Source organism: Stegostoma tigrinum, chromosome 7 (genome assembly GCF_030684315.1).
Source record: "Stegostoma tigrinum isolate sSteTig4 chromosome 7, sSteTig4.hap1, whole genome shotgun sequence".
Taxonomy (NCBI): Eukaryota; Metazoa; Chordata; class Chondrichthyes; order Orectolobiformes; family Stegostomatidae; genus Stegostoma; species Stegostoma tigrinum.
In genome coordinates this window covers 20,617,358-20,642,197 of record NC_081360.1, presented here as the reverse complement: position 1 = coordinate 20,642,197, position 24,840 = coordinate 20,617,358, and the positions used below count along the sequence as shown (strand labels likewise).

The 24,840-nt window shown below is 42.7% G+C and overlaps 1 protein-coding gene across 5 annotated transcripts in view; it reads left to right on the top strand.

Annotated features, from left to right (window-relative positions):
- Window positions 1-24,840, top strand: part of als2b (alsin Rho guanine nucleotide exchange factor ALS2 b) — a 111,590-nt gene that overhangs the window by 36,891 nt on the left and 49,859 nt on the right. For all 5 annotated transcript variants that reach the window (XM_048534031.2, XM_048534029.2, XM_048534030.2 and 2 more), the window contains exons 8-13: window positions 551-736; window positions 8,950-9,121; window positions 10,847-11,036; window positions 17,398-17,463; window positions 17,892-18,054; window positions 20,406-20,537. In XM_048534031.2, the coding sequence (XP_048389988.1) occupies window positions 551-736; window positions 8,950-9,121; window positions 10,847-11,036; window positions 17,398-17,463; window positions 17,892-18,054; window positions 20,406-20,537 (909 nt within the window). The remainder of the gene's footprint in view (window positions 1-550; window positions 737-8,949; window positions 9,122-10,846; window positions 11,037-17,397; window positions 17,464-17,891; window positions 18,055-20,405; window positions 20,538-24,840) is intronic.

Below are 24,840 nucleotides of genomic sequence, written 5' to 3'. Positions count from 1 at the left end.
CAAATCAAACTTCAGGTTTTGCATGATAATGCAAATTTTCAAATAGTAGTAACAAGGTATTTATGACACTTCATCGCATGGAACAGAAAATGCTTGTCAGTTTAATGAGAAGCTCCTGTCATGATGAAATTGCCTGTTGTAAGTTAGTAACCACGTACATGTTACACTGATTGTGATTGATGTTACAAAAACTTAGGGGGAGGAACTGGACAGTAGGTCTTACGCTTCAGAGATCCTCAGCTGTTCTCCCACCAAATCTGTATAACATCACAGTAGGTGCCACTTAAAGCCCTCCAGTATTAACCCTTTCAGACCCTTACACAAAGGCTGTTTTCCTTGCAATCTGTCATCTTGGGATCTTTTTCAAGCTTAAAGTGCATTATATTAGGAGCAATTATCCATGAAACTGCACACCCAGCAAGCATGAGTGCACTGAGGAGAGGAGGAAAACATTAAATTATTTGCAGAGGCTAGTTTGCTGTTGAACATTGGTGTAGAACTCAGCCATTCTGAAAACAAATAAACTAACTTGAATATTTTCTTCATGCAGATTCCAGAGGGTGTCCGTGTGTGGGATATAGCAGCTGGACAAGGACATTCCCTTTTTTTGACTGATGGGGAATCCTTTCAGCCCAACGTCTATTACAGTGGACAACAAGCGGCGCACGAGACCAGCAACATTGAATGTGGTCATTCTTGCACCCAGCAACCAATGCTTCTATCAGCCTGTAGTGAGGCAAGTGAAACTCAACATTTGTTATTCAATTGTGTATGTGTGGTGAACCCAGACTATTACTCAAGAGAAATCACACCACTAGAACATTTAACCTGATTTTAACGGTTTGTAATGATCTGCCAGGAAAAGTGATAACGTAAGAATAAGAAAATGTAAAATGCAATTGGCTCTTGGCCAGGATATCTTGTTTATTTGGACAAGAAGGTGGTTCGCCTGTGGAACGAACTTCCTGAGGATGTGGTGAATGCGGGCACAGTTACAGCATTTGCAAGACATTCAGATAAGTATATGTATAGGAAAGGTTTGGAAGGACATGGACCAGGAACAGGCAGATGGGAATAGCTTAGTTTGGGATTATGTTTGGCAAGGATGTGTCAGACTGAAGGGTCTCTTTCCACGCATTAAGAATAATTGGATTGGATGGTTGCCCGGGAGAGAGGAAGATATCAGAAAGGAGTGATCTGCAAAGCAGACTAAGGCTCATATAGAGCACATGTGCGTAAATGCAAACACGCTAAGCAAATAACTTTAATAAGCTACAGTTACAATTACCTCCTGAGGTTGCCATCTAGTAACAGTATTGTAACAAATAGCTGGCCCAAACAAGGGAAGAAATTGATACTTCATATTCCTGCCTGCAGTGTGTCCAAGGAAGATTCGCAAAGAAAAAAAGGAAGGTGTTAGTTTTGATCACAGATGTCACTACAGTATTGAAGAGGAAATGATCTGAGAGATTCAAAGATCGAATCCATCTTGTTAGAAATAAGCAACAGTAGAGGATTTCAAACTGCAAGGTGTATGTTATAGGCCTCCAAATAGCAGAAAAGGAGACTGATGAACAAATTTCCAGGAAAATTACAGAAAAATGCAAGGAATTTAGAGTTGGGATCATGGGGTATTAAATATAGACTAGAAAACAACAATTTAAAAGGAAAAAAAAGGAGGAAATCCTGTTAGGAACTTTCTTCATCAATGAAGAATAGGAACAATGTGAAATTTAGTTTTAAGAACAAATTGAAACTTTTTTTGGGGTAGCATGTGTGATCATTATCAGGCATAGAGAAGTTATGAAAACCACAAGGAACAAAGATTAAGATACTTGACTGAATAAAGCACTAATTTTAACAATTTAGAAAGGGATTCGGTCCAGATGAACTGGAATCAGAAATTGCTGGGTGAAAAGGTAAAGAAGCAATAGTTTAGGTACAGACTAGACATATTCCCACATGGGGGGAAAAGGAAGGACATCTGAGCTGGAGCTTCTTGAATGGCTGTTGAAAGAAAATGGAGGCTTTGTTTAATAGTAGTTCTGTATTAAATTGTAAAACCAAGTTGAAATCATAAAGAAGATAAACCTAAGAGGAAATAAGAGGGTAAAGTAAATGTATGAGAACATTTCATAAATGACAAAGGAAAACCGAAGTATCTTAATCATCTCATAATCAAAATAATTAGGGAGCCAATGGGGAGTTTTCTTGTGGAGGTAGAAGTTATGATTCAAATACTAAGTAACTTGTATCTATGTTTGCTAAGGTGTAGATGCTGTCAAAGTCACAGTAAGGAAGAAGATTATAGGAGAAAAATAGAAGCATGTTGTTGAATGTTATAAATTCTGTGGAACCAACCACTCCCAGCTAGTAGTTAGGGTGGAATCTTGTCACCAACCTGATTAGATTATATCTGAGGAACTATTTGGTTAACAGTAATAGAGATAACCATTTGTAAATCTTAATAAGAAGACCTTGATTTAATAATATGCAGTTTATTGCATTGATTACAATCAATACAAGTTGCATATCCCTCTTTGTTATGTTGTTGTGCTAGCCAATCAAGAAACAATGATGACTCATCTATCTCCATCAAAATTAAAGCTCAACACCCCTTTTCCTTCCAAAGATTGATGACATCAGATTGGGTGGAGCCTAAGACAGACACCAACATTAACCCTTTCAAAACCATTACCTTATACAATAGTTTCTTGCAAGAGTGGAAGCTGTCAAGGTAGCAAAGTCACGTGGCCTTAGTGGGATAATCCAGTCATACCAAGGAAAGAAATTATGACTTTGACCATAACCATGACTTGCCAATCTTCCTTGGATATGGGGAAGTTGTTTAAGAATTAGAGGGTTGCAAGTACTGCTGACTTCTTTAAGAGTAGCTGATCAATCTGGTGGCAGCTGTGAGCAGTGTGAATAATCTGGGACAAAATTGATTTGACATTTGGAAATTTCCAAGCTAATGAATGAAAGTTACTGATTTAGATAACCGTTTTGATGGTGGTGGTAGTGGTGGTAAACTAATCACAGGCATGGAACAGATGATTATTTGGAGAATTTGTAGGGGGGAAGAATAAACAGCACAGACATGAACTGAATAGTCTTTGCTGCATGATTCTCTGTCATTTGTAAGGGGATAAAGAAACTGGGTGTCAAAGACAAATTGGCTTCATATGATGCACTTTATGCATTAAAAGGTGAGTCACCATCTTCTCAAGGATCAATTAAGTGTGGATTTCTGGTTTTTGTACATCACTACTATTTCCTGAAGTACTTTGTTCTATCTTTAACTGCTTAAACGCAAGCTATGTCCTGGCTTTTCAGTATAAAAAGGTCTTTGTCTTTATACACAGTCTTGAAGGATTGTAAACTGCTAGTTTGATGGTTTTATGGAAGATGTGTTTAAAAAAAACAAATTGACTGACAGGATCAAGCCTGACTGTTGATACTACAGCCTATGTATTCAGGGTGATGATGCATGTAGCTCAACCAAATGAAGTAGACACTGTTTATTGTGCTTGCACAGACTAGGCCACAGCTGCATCCTGTTGGGATGAGGTGGAATTCCTTCAGTGCATGCATTGTATTAATTGTTGTCCCAAGTAATTATCATCTGAGAACACTCCAGTTTTCCATGAGTTAGGTAACTACTGTAGGCTTGGACTTGGTGGAGACAAGGCATGTGACTGAATTGACCACTGACCACTGTTCTTGAGTGTGTTTTAAGCTGTCTAACTGCTGCTATGTTGTGAGAAAACTCATGCTGCATGCTTTGTAGGCCCCATCTCTCCCAAAAATGTTTTGTTTTAAACTTAACAAGACACAGATTTTCTGTTAAAACTTGAGCTGGAATTTTTGTTCCTCAGGGTTTTGATGGCTGTTGTATCTTGTTCTTTCTTTTTGAGCCTGTTTGCCTGTTGTTTAATTAGGCCCATAGTGTGTTCAATGGTATGTTGAGCGAATAAGAGTTTTGCTTGAAAGAATTGTGTGTAATAATGATGTATTCCATCTTTTGGGCAAAATTGACCTGAACCTGAAAAGACTGAAAACCAACAAACAGGAAACAACACTGTTACTTATTGATCTTTATTTAATATATGCCTGTCCAACCTGTCAGTTTTGCTGTTTGTTTTTAAACGGAGAAAGCTCACTAGTTCAATAGAAAAGCTAAGTATTTATTTTAACTTGAGCACATTTTAAACACATTCATAATTTTGTGCATTACATGAGCTAAGAGCAAAATAAACTAATGTCACAACGACCTTTTTGCTTTAATAATCAATTGAAAATTGCAGCACAACAATAACTTGAATTTACGTAGCTGCCTTTTAAATGTCATTGTCATAAGTCATTTCGCATCAGTACCAGAGAGCGAGATTTGATACCCAAAACATTTTTAAATGATATGAAGGCAAGTGATCAAAAAGGCAGGCTTTCTCAAGGGCCTTGAAGGATGCAAGCAAGCCAAGGAGATTTGGGGAGGGATGCCAAAGATTTAAATCTAGGCACCTTAGAAACCTGCACCACCAGTGGTGAGATGATTAAAATCAGGGTTGTGTATGCGGCCAGAATTGGTAGATTTGTGGCTATTTGGGAGGGTTGGGGGTGTTGTGCAGGTTGGGGGTGAGAACACAGGAGATACTTAGAAAGAAGAACAAGAATTATAAAATTGAGGTATTGAACAAGAATCAGTGCATGTCAGCAAGTACATTTGTTAATGAGTGAACAGACTTCTGTGTGAGTAAAGATATTGGCTGTAGCATTTTTTAATATTGTCAAGTTTATGGAGTATGGAATGTCAGATATCTGCAAGGATTGTGTTGGAATATGATGTGGGGTTTCTGGAGTTGGATTTGGGTGGATGAGGTCAGAAATGAGATGAGACAAGGCTACAGTCCAACAGGTTTATTTGAAAATCACATGCTTTTGGAGCATAGCCCTCTCATCAGGTTAAAAGGCTACACTCTGAACACTTGTGATTTCAAATAAACCTGTTGGACTATAGCCTTGTGTCATGTCATTTCTGACCTTGGGTTGGAATAGTAAAGCCGAGAGCTCACAAATGTATGGGTGAGGGTTTTAGCAGTAGATAGACTGATAAAGGGTGCAGTCAGGGACTGTATGGAAATAAGTGATTGTGTGAATGGTGTAGACGTGTGATTTGCAGTACCCCCTTGGATGGGTCACCAATGACACCAAAGTTGCAGACAGTATTATTCAGCATCAAATAGTCGCCAGGGTGAGGAATAGAGTCAGTAACTGGGTAAAAGAGTTTGAACAAGGAATTAAAGACAGTGGTTTGAAGGCACGAGGGATCATACATGAGGGGAGAAAACTGCCAACACGAGGAGCTTGGAAGAGGAAAGAAGCTTAATAAGAATGTGATCAAGGAGAAGTAAGTGGATCTCGTGGATAGGATGAGCTTGGAGAGGACAAGGTGAGACAGAAAAAATGAGTTCAGGGTTTGGACAGGGGTAACTCTGGAAGCTTGACCTGGGTTGTGGAAAGGAGTGTTCTGGTAGAGGTAGCTGTTCGGATGGCTTTCATCTTTGTGATTGAAGTTCAAAAGTTCCTCAGATTTACTGTGGTACTTATTGGTGGAGGAGCCCTCTTTTGAATTATCACCTTGGTGTGTTGGAGAGGCTTGTGCACTCCAATCCCTTGAGTTGTGCTCCCAGGTGCTCTTTACTCCTGGTGGGGCCATGCATCGTAGCAAAGGGCATTGTCTAACAAAGTGTGGTAGAAACAGTCCTCGACAGCCAAACAAACAAAATTTGTAGCTTCTTCTCTCACAGCCAGACAAAAGGCAAGGCTTTGACAACAGTGAGGCTTGTTATTGTGGTTTAACAAGATACAGAAATTTGACCAGCAACCTGTCAAGATCGTGTGGTAAATGATAAGATCCCAACTTCCCTGTGACAATCCAAGATATGTGTAGCTCTGTGTTGAGGTTGGACAAAAGAATTACAGGTTGAGTATTGGCTTGTTTGATGAAATGAAGTCCCATTGCATGAACTCTTGACCCTGAATAGATGTCGACTTTGAATCAACGGACGGATGATGGAGGAGGCAAGCGAAACACATTGTCCAAGAAATTGATCGCTCACTTAAGGTTGCCAGCTCTTCTAGAAATCAGGTTTGAGTTTGCATTCAGGAGATTTGAAAGCTGAATGATCAGAGGAAAGATCTTCCTGATGAAATGTATGCCCTGTCTAGTGGATATAAAAGATGCCAGAGCACTGTTGGAAAAAATAGCTGGTATTTCCCCTGAGTGTCCTGCCCAGCACTTATCCCACCAGTTTTTTGAAAGATTTCTTTTAGTCTTTGTGCAATCTTGTCTGTAAATTGGCTGCACTATTTGCAGACGTGGGTTCATGGGCTTTGGAAGTCTCTATGTTGTGGCAGATAAGCCTCATAAGTCTTAGTTCATTTAATGGGCTGACTAAGTGTTGCCTAAATGTGGATTTTAAACCCACAAGCTGGAGGAGCAGCATTTTATGTTCCACCTCGGGAACCTACAGCCCAATGGCCTAAATATTGATTTTTACCCCAAGCTTTTCGTAGGATACGTGGAACAGTCCCTCTTCCGCTGCTATATTGATGACTGTATCAGTGCTGCCTCATGCTCCCACAAGGAGCTTAAACGGTTCATCGACTTTACTAACACTTTTTACCCCAAGCTCAAGTTCACCTGGGCTATCTCTGATACCTCCCACTCTGTCCTGGACCCCTCTGTCTCCATCTCTGGTGATGGCCTCAAAACCAACATCCAATTCAAACCCACCAACTCCCACAGCTACTTAGCCTACACCTCCTCTCACCCACTTTCCTGCAAGAATGCGATCCACTACTCCCAACTACTCCACCTCTGCCACGTGTGTTACCAAGATGAGGCATTCCAGTCTCGAACACCCCAGATGTCCTCTTTCAAGAACCACAACCCCCACCCCTTCAGTGGTCAGAAATGCTCTCAACTGCATCTCTTGCACTTCCTGTACCTCTGCCCTCGCATCCTCCGCCCCAGCAAAAATAAAGACAGAATTCCCCTTGTCCTCACATATCACCCCATCAACCTCTGTATCCACAGTATCATTTCCCACCACTTCTGCACCTGCAATCTGACCTCACAGCCAAGGATATATTTCCCTCCCCACCCTTATCTGCCTTCCGTAGGGATCGCTGTCTCCACGACACACTCATCCGCTCCGCATTCCCCACTTGCCCCCCCACCTTTCCCTGCAAACGCAAGCAGTGCTACACCTGCCCTTACACCTCCAGCCTCCCCTCCTTTCCAGGCACCAAATAAACCTGCCACGTTGGATTGAGGTTCACATTCACATCTGTCAATGTGGTCTGTTGCATCCGCTGCTCCCAATGTGGCTACCTCTACGTTGGTGAGACCACGTAGGGTCTCGGAGACCGCTTTGTAGATCACTTGCACTCTGTATGTAACAAACAACAACAACTTCCTGTCGCGAACCTTTCAACTTTCCCTCCCGCTCCCTCAGCGACATGTCCATCCTGGGCTTCCTCCAGTGTCACAATGACGTCATCCACAAACTAGAGGAGCAGCACCTCATATTCCACCTCAGGAGCCTACAGCCCGATGGCCTAAGCATGGATTTTACCAGTTTCAAAATCTCCCCAACGCTCTGTCTCATCACCACTTCCTTGACCCAACATAAGTCGCCCATCTTCTCCCCCACCTATCCACTCCTCCCACATCACTGACCATTCCCTACCTGCACTCACCAGTCACCAACCCACCTACCTTCCCCAACCCCACCCCTCCTCTCTCTCTTTATTTCTGAGATGCCCCACCACTCCCATTTCTGTAGAAGTGCTCTGATCGAAACATCAACTTTCCTGCTCCTCTGATGCTTCTTGGCCTGCTGTGTTCCTCCAGCTCCACACTGTTACCTCTGACTCCAGCATCTGCAGTTCTTGCTGTCTCTAATTAAGTGTTCTGGGGTTTTTTTTTGTAATATTATTTATTCTCAGGACATGGGTGTTGCTGGTCATTTATTTCTCACTTCGGATTGCCCTCACAAGGACGGTGGTGAGCTGCTTTCTTGAATGCCTGCAGTCCATATGGTCTTGGCACATCACTTGTGCTGTGAGGAAGAGAGTTCCAGGATTTCGACCCAGCAACACTAAAAGGACTATATTGCTGCCCCAAGTCAGAGTGCCATGTAGAGGAAATTGCAGATGGTGGTGTTCTTACATATTCATTGTCTTGTTTTGGGTTGTAATGAATGTGGGTTGGAAGGTTATATCAAAGGAGGCTTGATGACTTTACACGGTGCATCATGTAGATCACTGTTAAAACTGTGTACTGGTGGCGAAGGGAGTGAATGTTGGAGGTGATAGTTTGCGCACCAGTCAAGTGGGCTGCTTTGCCCTAGCTGGTGTCAGGCTTCTTGCTTTGTTGGACCTGGGCTTATCCAGGCAAGTGGGGAGTATTTCATCACACGCCTGACTTGTGTCTTGCAGATGGTGGACAGGAAAGTGAGCTACTCACTGCCCAAATCCTAGTCTCTGTGGAATAGTGTTTAATTTGGCAAAATAAAAATATGCAGATGCTGAAATCGTGAATCACGCAGCAAATGCTGGAAATAGTCATCAGGTCTGGGAGCATCTGTGGAAAGAGAAGCAGAGTCTAAATGTATTAAGTTTCACATTGAGTGTTTGTATGTTTCTGGTGTTTTTTGTTTTTGTAACAATATTATCTTCTTGAGTCACTGTTTTGTTCCAGAATGCATGAATTTTTACGAGCATTCAATCCGTTGATTGGCTTTCTAGAACTGAAAGCCATATTTCTCCTGCTTTATTAGGTTCCTTCCCTGCTGGACACTGCCCTATGTGGTGAGATGAACGTGGACAAGTTGACCAGTTCTTGTCATCTTTCTTTTAATGTCATTCTCTGTTTGATTTCAGCTTGGATACGTAAACAGCTTGGTCGCAGGGGGACAGATGTGCATGGCACTCTCAGACAGGAACGTAATGGGCTACATTGCCAGCTTACATGAACTAGCATCATCAGAGAGGCGATTCCAATGCAAGTTGAGTGACGTGAAAAATCAGATACTCAAACCCCTGCTGGGGTTAGGTAAGGAAAATTCTCTTTCTGATTACCAATCCGCCCCCCCACCAACCCCGCTCTGGTGACTGACAATCTGCTCCTCTCCAGAATTCTGTGCAGTGTTTTCGGCATCCTGAGAATGAATGATTAAACAAGAATAAAATTGAATCAAAAGTAATCAAATGCTTGCGCAACCCCTCCTCGTTAGTACGATTTCAGATTGTCTTGCCAAAGCTGGATAGTTCTGAATGGAGTATTCTGAGTTTAATCACCCTATGTTGTTCTGGAATGACCGACCCGTATCCAACAGTTTATACAGGGACATAGCTGTCCCCGCCAATACTATACCCCGGTGTTATGCTGGAACAGTAAAAACCAAAAGAACTGTGTATGCTGTAAATCGGGAACAAAAACAAAATTGCTGGAAAAGCTCAGCAGGTCTGACAGCACCTGTGAAGGAAAAAACAGTGCTAGCATTTTGGGTCCAGTGCTTTATCTCGGATTCTCCAGCATCTGCGGTTCCTATTATCTCTGATATAATTTTAACCCCACTGCGAAGCCTCTTCTAAGGATGCCTACTTTGAAGAAGTTACCCTCCTCCCTCCGGACAAACCGCAGGGGATCTCTCTCCCACTGCAACTCTCTCGTACCTTTCTCCTCCCTACCTACACTCACCTTTACTGGCTCCATCCCCGCCTCTTTGGCTTGTCTGTCTCCTCTCCACTTACCTTCTCTTTTCTCTCCATCTTCGATCCGCCTCCCCCCCTCCCTATTTATTTCAGAACCCTCTCCTCCTCCCCCATTTCTGATGAAGGGTCTAGGCCTGAAACGTCAGCCTTCCTGCTCCTATGATGCTGCTTGGCCTGCTGTGTTCATCCAGCTCTGCACGTTGTTATCTCGGATTCTCCTGCATCTGCAATTCCTATTATCCCTTCTTCAAACTGTTTTTTTCCTTCACAGATGCTGCCAGACCTGCTGAGTTTTTCCAGCTTCTTTTGTTTTTGTTATGCTGGAACAGACCTGTCTCCACGCTTTTTTAAAAAAAAAGACCGACAGGACTGTGGGTGTTGTAAATCGAAAACAGAAGCAGAAATTGCTGGAAAAGCTCAGCAGGTCTGGCAGCATCTGTGTGGAAAGAAATCAGAGTTAATGTTAAAGGTTGAGTGACCTTTCTTCCGAACTGAGAAGAGGTCACTCGACCTGTAACATTAACCCTGACTTATTTCCACAGATGCTGCCAGACCTGTTGAGCTTTTCCAGCAATTTCTGCTTCTGTTTCTGTACCTCAGTGTCATTTTTGGACAGAACTGTCTTCAACAGTACTGTGCTTCAATTTGATGCAGCAAAAATATTGAGGCACTCTTAAGCCTGCCTTGAGGCTAGCATTAACCTAGGGCATGAATTGGTATTGCTGTGGAGACTGCACACGGGTACACAATCTCCGACAGTAAAAAGCTTGAAGCAAGTCATGAATATTAAGAAGTTATTGCAGTGCTGAAAGGAAGTCCGAAGCAGTGGAGTGGACTTGGGTTTAGCTTTTGGCCTGGAAGCTGCCTTCTGGCGCTGTGAACTCATCTGGCTTTTTAAGGATTGGAGTGCCATCTAATGGCCCCAGATGAATATGCAACTGTGATAAGTGGTTCTGTGACAAAACTAGTGAAGCATCAAGAGAATTATCTAACATTCAAAGAACATAGAATGTATAAAGAGTGTTAATGTTTCTTTTAAACTTTACTGAATGTTATTTTACAGATAACCTGACTTCCACTTTGGGTTTGACTTTGAGCCAGTTACTACAGGACACAGCCAGCAAATATAGCAAACTGTGCTACCTGATTGGACAGCACACTGTCGCCTTAAATAAGTTCCTGCACACTTCAAAGGATGTCAAGACCTTTGCCATGTTGGAGCACACGAATATCTTCCTGGACACGTTCAAAGAGCAAGTACACAATCCTGCTACTGTTCCTGAGATGGTGCATGTGTTCACAATGAACCAGTATGGGTAGAGCTGTTTATTGCATACAGGGAAGGGAAACAATGTGCTTCTAGCAGTGAGAACATGAAGGTTTAATTCTCCAACGAGGAGATACTGCAGGCACCCATCAACTGAAGGTGATCCAAACCTCTGCCTGTGGCCTAACTCTCAACAATCCTCATTCATCCATCATCTCTGTACTCACTGACATATTTCTTGCCAGCCAATTCTAGTCTCTTGAATGATTTTTAATCACAGCACCATTGGTGACTGCACCTTCAGCTAGACTTGCCTGAAGTTCCTGCCCTAACCAACCTTTCTGCAGTAAAGATGCTCCTTTATAATCTACTACTTTGACAGAGCTTTTGGCTATCACTCAGTGTTAACTCAGTTTTTCTCTTTCCACAGATGCTGCCAAACCTGTTGAGTTTCTCCAGCATTTTGTTTGTTTCAAACTTCCGGCAACTGCAGTATTTTGCCTTTATCCACAATTTGCTGCTTGTTGCCCTTCTGAAAGCAATATCTTCATAGACATGGGTCATCACCTAGCACCACTATTTTTAAAAATCAATTCATGGAATGCGGATGCCACTGGCTGGGCCAGCGTTTATTGCCTGTCCCTGGGTGCCTTTCAGATGACGGTGGTGAGCTGCCTCCTTGAGATGCTGCAATCTGTTTGATGCAGATACACCCACAATACTGTTAGGCAGGAAGTCCGTTGTGCACATCTTTTCATTAAGAGTTGTTGGGAAGACAAGAATGACTGGGTTGAGCCTAAATGGCAGCGCGTGCCTTTTTTCCCCTCCTGGACTCAGTGGCTAGTTACTGTACCCAGCTGTTGGCTTGGCTAAGGTCGGATCAGTTATCTCAGCATTGACCTGTGCTTCAATTTTCTGGTGTTTGTGTGTCACTCTCAGTTCCTGCCACTGAATACTTCAAGGACTGTCATGTTTCACCACTCCCAGGGTTGTTACAAAAATTGCATTTAATCGAAGTTCTCCAGTTTACCTGTCTGACGGACTTGGGTTACCAGAAAACACTGGCCAGGTTCCTGTGCTGAACAAGAAATTTTAAATAAATCAATTTGAAAGACAGGTTTTAAAAAAAATGAATGACCAATATAGCTCATTTAGTTGAACCTCTCTAATAACCTTGTTCTTAAAACCCTAAATCATAGACAAACAACGTTAGTGGTGTTAGAGGTGGGAAAGTACTGAGGAAGCACAGTTCAGGAGCACCAGTCCACAGAATCCAATGAGGCGTCTCTTTTTTGGCTTTTGTCCAGCAATCTCCTTATTTCCAGACTTTTTTGATATTTTGCAAAAGTCAAAGGCAGTTGACACACTATTTGTAAAGTGTTTCACTTACTGGTTAGAGACAACAATTTATAGCAACTAGTGGGAGAGAACCGCATTCTGGGCTATGGTTATTTCTCTAACGAGAGTGAGTGTATTACCACTAGGGATAGCTAACCAAACAGTATCAACCTTACAATCACTGGATTCATACCATGGTGAAATTAAAATATTTAATGATCCTCAAAATTGCCCACTTGTTCCTAACTATACTTTTTATAAATAACAGATCTTGGATGCAATGTTAATTTTTGTTTGTTATAAAATATGTATTATTAATACTGTAATTTTATCATGTCAAAGCTAAACAGCAAGGTAATCTGATTAATATCTATGATTTAAAATCAACGTTCTTTGATTATGTCCCTGACTCTCATGCAGACAAACAGCATTTAAATGGAAAAGAAATTAACATTTTAATTTGTCTGTTTTAATTCAACTGTTTCAAATAATGAGTGCTCAGCCTTCATGTGGACCTTTAGATAATGAGTTATTCACCGGCACATCATTGTATATGTAGTTTCAGAGCTAATAGTAACTTTAAACAGTTCTGGAGACTTCTAGAATTATTCACTTATTTCTTAGGGACTGGGATTCTTTTCTCAGCATGTTTGATGATTCTTTAATGAGACAGAAGACTAGAGACAGTAAAAGCCTGTCTTCAGCTTTTCAAAAACACTGCTCCTGCCAACACCAGTTAGAACAGGTTTTCTCCTTTTTTTAAATCAGTATTCTCTGGTTGGTGGCTTTGCACTGGCCTCTTTCGATTAACCAATTCAAAGTCCAGCCAGTTGCCAGACCTAGATATGGCAACACATGTTGAATTGTCCCATGTTCCTGAGATTAGTAATTAAGTTACACTACGCTTCAGGCCAGTCGCCATTATCCATGTCTGTTCTGCTCTCTTTTTTTTAAAACACGCAACTGTTTAAAGTCCGACCAACTCTAACCTCAACTCCCAATTCTACCAAATAAAAGAGACGAATAGTAGGGGTTTGTACTAGAGAGGCGTAATCTTTTCTACAGTTCAGAGGCTTCTCCCCCTGCATTGTAGACCAAGCCCAGGGGCCAATCGAAGTGCTGTTGCTATGATGACAACGTCTGAAATCCGCACTCGGCCCAATTGCATGTATCAGTCAGCAATCTGTAACTGAGTGAACTTGATTCATGCACACACACACTGTGTGCCAAGGCATCTTTGATCTCTTCCAAAACAGCACGATTAAAATGAATGTGTTCCAATAACTTGTTTTTAGAAGTTTAGCAACTCCTTCCACAGACCTTGGTTTTGAACCAGTCCTCTTCCTGTTGTTGTCCACCATCCAAAATAAAAAGATGTGGTTTTTACTACAAGAATGCCAGTATTTGTGTGTTAGTGACAGCCTGCTGCTTGTGCTGTTTGGGTCGATTCTGCAGAAAACACTGAAAAATCTCAGCAGATCCTACAGCATCTGTGGACAGGGAGTCAAGTTCACCTTTCAGGTTGATGCACTTTCATCAGCGCTGCTATACCTTACTGGGTACAGCACTGCAAATCAATTCTTGCTCTTCCTGGAGTTGTCATAAAAGTTGTTAATTTTGAAAAGCGTGCCAAATTACCCCAATTTACCTGTCTTTTAGACCCAGGTTGTTAGCATGGACCAGATTTCTGTGCTTAACAAAAATGACTATTTATTTAATACAAATAAATAGATTCTAGCTATAGACAAACAGTTATGAACTGTCAACTTAAGACCCAGTTAAAACTCTAGCTCAGTTATGAACTCCTCCATGTACACACACACAGACTGACATAAAATGTGTGTTATGGACAGAAGGAAAGACCAGAAAAGCAGTTCAGTAGCCACAATCCATAGGGTTTGCCGAGATGATGTTGTTGCTAATCAGAACGTTGATTCTTGATCCTCTTCCTCCAGGTACTTTCAATTGTTTGCAGGAGGCAAAGAGTGACTAGTTTGCATTTATAGAGGCCTCTGATTTATTGATTAAAAGTCACAGCTTATAGCAACTGATGAGGGAAAATAAACTATCGTCAGGCCTGAGATCCTTTTATCTACAGAGCTCTTTCTTTTCTGTGTGTCCAATGCTTTTACCCAAACATTCACACCCATAAATTGCTCAGCCTTCTGGGAGCCAATCACGTTTGTTGCCTGGCAGGAAGCCTTTGTCACCGTTAACTGGTCACTAGTCCACTGACCAATTAGTTACTTGTTGGTGGCCAAACTTTCTTTCATATTCAGCCTCCTGGGTCTGGCTAACCTATAACTAGGCTTTCCCCCCTACTTGAGCCAACAGCTACATAAACTCCTAATTGTGCTCCTCTGATGCTGCTTGGCCTGCTGTGTTCATCCAGCTCCATACTTTGTTATCTCGGATTCTCCAGCATCTGCAGTTCCCATTATCTCAGCTACATAAACAGCATTTGCAGCAAATGTCAGGTGACTTTGCTGTAAGAATCATTTAACAATCCTTGGTTTTTAAGTCAGTCCTTTTTCCATATTCATCCACAATCAATGGGGAAATGTTAGTAATACAACAGGTTTTGAACAAACAGTGAGTGAGGTAAAGATCAAAGGAAGGTCTGTGATAGGCAGGTGGCAAGAGAGATTGACAAGAATTAATCTTCCAGTAACATTCAATGAGATTAATGATGGGGCAAGAAATGGAACAAAGGGTGTCCCGAATACAAATGTGCTGCAGTATAAATGAAAATAGGAAACATTGAAACATTCAAAGAGAAGAAAGCAGACTAGGAGAGAGAATTTTGGCCTGAAATTGTTGAATTAAATGTTGTCCATGGCGATGTTTCACTGGAACAGCGCAGCGTCAACACAGAGAAATCATATGAAATTCTAGAGATAGCAGGAACTGCACATGCTGGAGAATCTGAGATAACAAGGCATAGAGCTGGATGAACACAGCAGGCCAAGCAGCATCAGAGGAGCAGGAAGGCTGATGTTTTGGGAGTGAAACTCAATGTAGCCTTGAGGAATACTTCATCGCCATGGACACAACATTTAATTCAACAATTTTAGGTCAAAATTCTGTCTCGTATTCTGCTTCCTTCTCTTTGAATGTTTCATTGTTTCTTATTTTCATTTATACAGCATTTCTGAAGAAGGGCCCAGGCCCGAAACAACAGTCTTCCTGCTCCGCTGATGCCGCTTGGCCTCCTGTGTTCATCCAGCTCTACACCTTGTTATCTCTAGTGTGAAGTTCTATCTTTTGTTACTTCTGCTGAACACTTCAGGCTTATGTTCACTGTTTTATATTCAGTTTTGACTGCATTCACCCTCGACCCATCTTTCCTTGCAAACGACTCCCTCATCTCCAATACAGCAAAAGCAAAATACTGCAGATGCACACGATCTGAAATAAAAACAAAATGCTGGAGAAACACTGCCGATCAGACAGTGTCTGTAGAGAGAAAGAGAAGATTAACATGTCAAGTCCAGATTGTCCGAGTGTTTCCCCAGCAGTTTCAGCTCCCCATACCCAATTCGTTTTAGTTCTCAAGGTTCTTGAATATATTGTCGCCTCCCAGAACTGCATGTTTGGTTTCACGTCTAATCAAATTTCTGCCCTGCCCCAAAACTGAAAATGGTCCTTGTTAATATAACAAATTGCAACTTGTATAATTGTCATAAAGTATCCTTTGCACTCTTGTGAACTTCATGTACCATTTGTTACGGTCTCTCATACATCCATCCACTCCTCTCTTCTGATGTCCAGCATGTTGGGGACTGACTTTACGCAGTTCCACTCTCGTCCTCTGGTGTTCCACTCTCGTCCTCTGGTGTTCCACTCTTGTCGTCTGGTTATTTCCAGGCAGATCTTCAGCTGTAGTTTAAGTTAACACTCCTAGATTGTCACCTCAGTGTCACTTTGAGATCAATCCTCGGCCACCTCCTGTTTCTCATCCTTGCTGCTGAATCTAATAACATCATCCAAAATACAACGTGGGTTCCACATGTTCAATGTTTTTTTTTTCTCCTCTCTTTGTTTTGTATTTTTAGTTTTGTTTCACTGGATTGTTCTTCATGTTTTTTTTCCCCCCATAATATTCCTTTTTGTTGCTTTTGGATGCCTGCTATATAGCTATAACCTCATTTGGATGCACCCTTTTTTTCTCTGACCCTATATATCGTTTCTACTGTCAAGACTGTCCACTTCCATTTCTATAATACTGTAACTGTCATGAGGCCTGTCTCTGCCCAACTGTTGCTGAGACCTATGCCTGTGTTTCTGTCTGCTTGGAGAACACCTTTTAACAGTTCTTGTCTGGGATGGTAATCGGAGCACAAATATTCCACTTAGATTTAGCGAGAAGTAGTTTCTTGTATGCTTTACCTTTTACTCTTTCACCCCATTTACTCTCTCAGCTTCCTACCAAAATGCACCACCTTTGCCACTTCGGTAGCCATTCTGCAAGCCTATGACTGGATGCCGTGTATTTTGTACTAGTCCCTCTCTGTTTTACAATATCCCCAGTTAGATTAGGCACAGTACAGAATTGCATCTATCCTGTTGCTCACAAGCCAGTTTGGCTATGCTGTAGAACTTCTCCTGTTTTTGTCCACTCAACATCCCTAGTTGCAACTTAGCTTAGGTACTACATGTTGCCTGTCAGAAAAAGGCAATTTTGGGTCCAATGGATAAAGCTCTCTACAATTAGCACAATCTGCACACGGTTAGCAAGGTTCTTGTAGTGCAGTGGTAGTGTTTTAATATCCACCTACTCTAGTTATGTGTCAGAACATGTCTGAACATGTTGATTAAAGAGACTACACTGTGTAGATCTGTGACTGAAGGGAGAATCACGTTGGTCTTGGGCTTCATGTTTCTGCTGACTCGTGTTCCTGCAGAGTGAGGTGAGCTCCCTTGTTGCTCGAAACTGCCTGGGTCCTGGATATTCGTGTCCATGAAACTGCAGGTGCTTTGGTTGACCATGCTATTCAATCTGGTTTCAGGTACTCGGACTCAGTGGGGAATCTTTTGGTGGTTGGTGGTTTTCAAGCACTTGCCAAGCCAACAGTGTAAGTCGAGCAAAGCATGGGGTGGTTTGACGGGAGGGACCAGGCGGGGGAGGGCGGGTGATATGCCGTGGAGATGGTTGGGGGGAAATGTGATGCACCAAACGTTGAAGGGCGATGGTGGGTCGGGAGGACGGAGGGCCCAGTGAGGAGGGGCACAGGTCGGGATGGTAGGGGAGTGGTCGAGGGGAGGGATGATACTGAAGAGTTGAGGGGAGGGGTATGAGCATAACTGGGATGTTAAGAGGAGGGATGAGGGAGGTGATGTTGAGAGAAGGAATTGTCTTACGCTGCACTGCCGCCACCGCCAACACCTCCCCCACCCCATCCTATTCCATGTCTGAGAGATCAGATCAGTACGTTTAAGTAGTCTGTATGGTGATTGAACAATCCTGTGATGTAAGCCCACTTTTTCACTGTCTCCTTCACAGTGAGCTCTTCAACAAAAGCTTGCAGACCCTCCTGCAGTTGGCTGAAGTGACAGATGAGAGTGTCCATGCTGCTGACCTCTTGCACACCCTCTTTTACATGCCCAACAGGCACCTGCATGAATACGCCCGTCTGCTGCTCAAACTTGCAACTTGCTTTGAGGTGGTAAGTGAAACTCTGTGCTGGCCCATGTCCAGAATTCATTTCTTGCATTTCACCTGTTTTAGCTTTGGCATGTGAGTTACCAAAGTATAACCTGCTTCCAGGGGCGGAAAAAAACTACAGAGTCCTCTCACTGACTGCCAGGAAAGGTTTTGATTGCAAGAGTACAGTGAGTCTAGTTATGGAGAGCCACAGGGTCTGTTGAGGAAAGGAGGAGGTACTGGTACTGGGCTAGAAGCTGGTGATGATCCCTCCCACCCCTTCGTTTGAGTGAACAACAAATGGCAGTAAAGACACATGCAGTCTTGCAGCGCAGGGTGATTTTCCTAGTGTGTCCAAGATTCCATTGCGCGTACAGGAAGCAGAAGCATTGGTCGTCTCTTTCTGATAGATCAGGACCCGAGAATAGCCGGGAATCCAGTATCTGCAATAATGTTGGATGATGGTCAGTGGTTGCATCTGTACAACTAGTTGGGCTTCTCTGAACAACTGTCGCGTCCTCATCTTGTGTAGGCAAATGAAAACTAACTTGGATTTATATAGAACCTTCCATAAGCCTGGATAGACCCAAGTGCTTTGACAATTAAATATGTCATTTTGAAATCACTGATGTCGTGTGAGAAGTTAACTGCACAGCAAGCTCCCACAAACAGTAATACATTTAATGCCTGGGGTGTATCTTCTGCCCTTAATTTGAGTTATGGTTCAATGGCCTATTTTTTTCCAATCCTTGCCTTACCGCTGTTGTTTCATGAAATGGTTATGACCCTGTCCCATGCAGTTGAATGCGTAATCAGGTTTTGGCTGGGCAATGTGGAACGGCCAGTAATTTTGGTGATGGAGATGTGAGGCTGACGGTTTGGCTGCAGTCTTTATCAGAAACCAGACCTTTAGACTGGCGAAAGTAGAGAGACACTCGCACTTTTGCCATGCTGATTGTGGGTTCAATTTGATTTTTGTTTTTGGAAAGTGGTTAGGGACAAGAGGTGCTCACTGCTAGAGAGAAAGCTTAACGAACAGAAGAGTAAAAGTTTTACTTCGGAAGGGAAATCAGGCTATCTTGACTTCCAGGGATAATGTGGAAATCAAGCCCCACTGTTAGCGGTGTCATCACAAAAATTGAAGTTTAAAATGATTGCACCTGCATGATTTTCCAGACCTACATTGATAGACAGCATACACCAGGTTTCTGTACTTAAGAATTGCATTTATTGCGAATAATTAAACGCTAGTTACAGGTAAATGCTTACAAGCCATCAACATGTAACATTTTGCATTAAACACGCACAGACAGAGAAAAAAATGTAAATGGAAGGAAAGTAGTTAAGTAATTTTTGTTCATACGTTCTGTTGAATTGGTTCTTACCTTTTCAGCCTTCCTTTTCTAAATGCTCTGACTGTTTTGTCAAAGGCACAGGGTGGCTGTTTCAGTTACACAACGTTTCTCTGACCTTTCAATTTAAGAAGTCAAAATTTAGCCACAGCTGAAGGAAAGATGAACTGGTTTTCTTCAGGTTTAAACTGGGCTTTGACAATGAAGAACAGAGACACGGCTCCTGAGCTGGTGGAGGACTGAACACGTCTCCTATATCTTTTCCCAGCTCAAACTGTTCAGCTACTTGAGAACCAATGCCCAGCTATTCACAGGCAAATGGCATTTCTCATTGATGAGATGTCACTGGTCCATAGACCAGTCATCATCTTGTTGCTAACTAGAGCTCCATGTCAATACAGAACCCCTCCGCTTCAGTTTGTCTGCCACTATTTAATTTACTGCTTATTTGACGAGACATTTAAATGATATTTTCCATGAGTGTCATGTAACCTGCTTTTCAAAACATGTGGCAATCCTTGCAAAAGACCTGTTTTAAAAACAATTATTTCTCACTTCAGTTCATAAATTTTAAAAAGCATAAAAATAAAAAAAAGTGGTTAATGTGTGAGTAAAAGCGAGCGCAAGCAGGTCACTGCAGCCTGATGTGGGAATGGCTTGGAGTGGGAAATGGGGGTGAGTTTGAGGCAATTTATTGTGTATCCTCAGCTGGGCCAGCTATGTGAGGTGAAGAAGTGCCCTCTCTAGTGCTATGTTAGAGAGGAGGAGATCGACCTTTTCATCCTCTTCTCGCCAATTCTGTCTTTATTTAGTTTTCATTTCTACAAGATCTGCCAGTTGGGCTTGGTCACAAAGATCCTTCCATTGGAACTCACTTTCTGCACTTAAACAATGGACATTTGAGTGAGCCACTCAAGGAGTTGCTGGTGTATGCTGAATCGCTGTGCAAAAACCATTGCATTGGAGGGGTAGTTGTGGAATTAAACAGGTTAATACTCTCCTGCTTTGTATCCTGTGGCAGGTCTCCAAAGAATACTACAAGCTACAGGAAGTCAGCTGTCAGTGTGAAGCCCTTGGCCTGTTCCTGAAGAAAAAGCGCAAAGAAGCAGAATACACCTACAACTTTTGGAAAACATTCCCAGGGAAAATGACGGTACAGGTTCTACTGTTTCTTAAATAAAACAAACCTTAACCCTTGTAGACTATGTTTGATGCCCGCTCCTTTAATCCTTTGGGGTGCCATCCAGAACACGCATGCTCACACAAAGTTTCCTTATCGCTGCTTTGGTGCCTATTTCTACTGGTGCTGCTGTACATGCTGTCATACTTGCTCTTCTATTTGTTGTTTTTCTTTCACTCCCTCACTGGCAGGTTCGCTGTTTGCATGGATAACTCACTCACTCAGTCTCGCTTGCGTGAACAATGTAAACAGTGTGTCACTGCTGGTGTTGGGTCGGGATGGTAGTTTGGGATCCATAAGATATGGGAGCAGAATTAGGCTATTCAGCCCCTGACTCTGCTCCACTGTTTGATAGTGGCTGATGTATTTCTCACCCCCATTTTTCTATCTCCCCATAATCCTTGATCCCCATACCAGTCAAGAACCTGTCAATCTACACTCAAGAACTTGGTTTCCACAGCCCTCTGTAGCAATGAGTTCCACAGATTAGCCACCCTGTGGCTGAAGAAACTCCTCATCTCAGTTCTGAAGGGTTGTCCCTTCACTCAAAGTCGATACCCTCAGGTCCTAGTCTCTCTGACTAGCAAAAGCATTTTCTCTATGTCCACTCTATCTAGCCTCTCAGTATTCTGCAGGTTTCAGTGATATCCTCCCTCATTCTTCTAGAGACCCTCAGGGTTGCAGACCCTGTCCACAAACTCACATGACAAGCCCTTCATTCTTGGGATCCTTCTCGTAAACCTCCTTTGGGCCCTCTCCAGTGCTACCTCATCCATCCCTGGACACAGAGCCCAAAACTTCTCTCAATATTCCAAGGTGCTCTAAATGAATGCTAGCAATACATATGCCTTCCTAACTGCAAAATGAATCTGCATGTTAAACTTAAGAAATTCCTGAACTACGGCTCCCAAGTTCCCTAGTGCTTTAGATTTTTGAAGCTTTTCCCTGTTTAGAAAATAGCCAATGCCTCTAATCTTCCTACCAAAATGCATAACCTTACACTTTCCCACATTGTATTCCATCTTCGACTTCTTTGCCTACTCTTAGAGTCGATTCAAGTCCTTCTGTAGCCTCCCTGTTTCCTCAGTCTGTCTACCTGTCCCTACGCCTATCTTTAGAACATAGAACATAGAAAAGTACAGCACAGTACAGGCCCTTCGGCCCACGATGTGTCTTGGAATAATTCTAATCCAAAAATAAAATAACCTAACCTACACTGCCCTCAACTCACTGCTATCCATGTGCATGTCCAGCCGTCGCTTAAATGTCACTAATGACTCCGCTTCCACGACTACCACAGGCAAACTATTCCATGCGCTCACAATTCTCTGGGTGAAGAACCTCCCTCTGACATCTCCTCTATACATTCCTCCTAACACCTTAAAACTATGACCCCTCGTGGAAGTCAATCCTGCCCTGGGGAAAGGTCTGTGGCTATCGACTGTATCCATGCCTGTCATTACCTTGTACACCTTGATCAGGTCACCTCTCTTCCTCCTTCTCTCCAGAGAGAAAAGTCCGAGCTCAGTCAACCTCTCCTCGTAAGACAAGTCCTCCAGTCCAGGCAGCATCCTGGTAAACCTCCTCTGCACCCTCTCCAAAGTCTCCACATCTTTCCTATAATAGGGCGACCAGAACTGGACACAATATTCCAAGTGTGGTCTCACTCGGGTTTTGTAGAGCTGCAGCAAAACCTTGCGGCTCTTAAACTCGGTCCCCCGTTAATGAAAGCCAAAACAACCTTATCCACAGCTTTTGTGCTCCTGAGATGCTGCTGGGCCTGCTGTGTTCATCCAGCTTCACATTTTATTATCCACTTGGGTGGCAACTTTGAGGGAGCTATGCACTTGAACACCAAGATCCTGCTGTTCCTGCACACTGCCGAGAATCCTGCCTTTAATCCTATATTCAACATTTAAGTTCGACCTTCCAAAATGGATCACTTCGCATTTATCCAGGTTGAACTCCATCTGCCATTTCTCAGCCCAGCTCTGCATACTGTCAATGTCTCGCTGAAGCCTGCAATAGCCCACGATACCATCAACGGCACCTCCAACCTTTGTGTCATCAGCAAACATACTAACCCACCCCACAACCTCCTCTTCCAAGTCATTTATAAAAACTACAAAGAGCAGAGGCCCAAGAACAGAGCCCTGCGGGACACCACTCAGCACTGACCTCCAGGCAGAATACTTACCATCTACAACCACTCTCTGCCTCCTGTCAGCCAACCAATTCTGAATCCAGACAGCCAAATCACCCTGTATCCCGTACCTCCTGATTTTATGAATGGGCCTGCCATGGGGAACCTTATCAAATGTCTTGCCGAAGTCCATATACACCACATCCACTGCTTGACCCTCGTCAACCTGTCTCATGACCTCCTCAAAGAACTCAATAAGATTTGTGAGGCATGACCTGCCCCTCTCAAAGCCATGCTGACTCCCTTTAATCATGCTATGTGTTTCCGAATAGTCATAAATCCTATCCCTCAGAATTCTTTCCAAAACCTTGCTGACCACAGACGTAAGACTGACTGGCCTGGTCTGTAATTTCCAGGGATTTCCCTATTCCCTTTCTTGAAAAGAGGAGCAACATTTGTCTCCCTCCAATCTTCCGATACGACTCCGGTGGAGAGTGAGGGAGCAAAGATCTTCGCCAGTGGCTTAGCACCTCCTTTCTCGCTTCCCGGAGCAACCTAGGATAAATCTGGTCTGGCCCTGGGGACTTAACAATCTTAATGTCTGTATCTCTGTGCAAACTTAGCAACAATGCCCACATCCAGTGCCTTTATCCAGGTCTTTAAATGTATAACATGAATCATTGTAGTCTCAGTGGCAGCCCCACTGAACTCCACTAGTCACTGGCTGCCATCCTGAAAGACACCCCTTTATCCTTACTGTCTGCCCTTCTAGCAGTCAGTCAGTCCTCCTTCCTTGCCAGTGCTGTGCCCCTAACGCCAGGAGCTCTAATCTTATTTAGCAACCTCTTGCCTGTCAAAGGAAATCCAAATAGTTCATGTTCACTGGCTCTGTATTGCTTCCACCTCATCAACTACACATTACATCCTCCAAAGAATCCAGCAGTTTTGTCCAGCAGTATTTCCCTTCAGAAATCCTTGGTGACTCTGTGTGATCCCGCACTGTGTTTTCCAAGTTCTCTGGTATTAAATCTTTTAAAATGGACTCCTGCGTTTTCCCCACTACCTATGCTGTTTTTAAGTACATGTCCTATATTAGTTTCTCTCCAATCTGTAAGCAGTGTTCCTGAGTCTACAGAATTTTGAAAGAAGATGACCAACAATGTATGCATTATTTTTAGGGCCACTTCCTCAAGTCGTTTGGAAGTGTAGATTATCAGGCCCTGGGCTACAATTGGGCTTTAATCCCATCAGAAAGCTTACTGTCATACTCCTATATTTTGCCTTTGTCCTCCTTTGAATTTTAAACTGCTCCCACTTCTCAGATCTGTTGTTCCTTTTCTGGTCAATTTGCATGCCTCTTGCTAGAATCAGATACCATCTCTAACTGCGCTTGTAAACCATGGTTTGGCCACCTTTCCTGTTTTATTTTTGCACCAGACAGGAATGAACAATTGTTGCAGTTCATTAGTGTTTGTTGTTGTTCCTCCACCATCATCCCTTCTTAGTAACATCCCCCCAATCTATCATAGACAGCTGGCACTCATAACCAACATAGATTTCTCTGTTTACATTCAGGACTCTAGTTTCAGAATCAACTGCATCACTCTCCATTTATGATGGTGCATTCCGTCATATTATAATTGCTTATCTCCAAGGGACCTCACAGAACTAGATTATCATTACTCCTTTGTCATTGCACAGTACGTAGGCTACGTTGACCTGTTCCCTAGCGGGTTCATCAGTATGTAGGTCCAGAAAACCATCCCATAAACTCTCCAAGAATTTCTTCTATGGTATTGTTACTTCTTGATTTGCCCAATCTATATGCAGATTGAAGGTTCCCATAATTACACATGTTCTTTTATTCCATGTATCTCTAATTTCCTGTTTAATTTCCCGACATTACCCCTGCAGTTTTCCTGTCTATACGCACCATTCCCTCCCTTTCCCCCAACTTATTCTTTTTGCCCCTTGTTGTTTTTTCAGCTTTATCCTTACAGATTCCACGTTCTCGGAGCTAATATCCTTCCTTGCTATTGTGTTGATTTCATCTTTAAGCAATGTGACTCCACCACCTTTTTCATCTTATCTGATCATCTTTAATACCATATACCCCTGGATATTCAGTTCCCA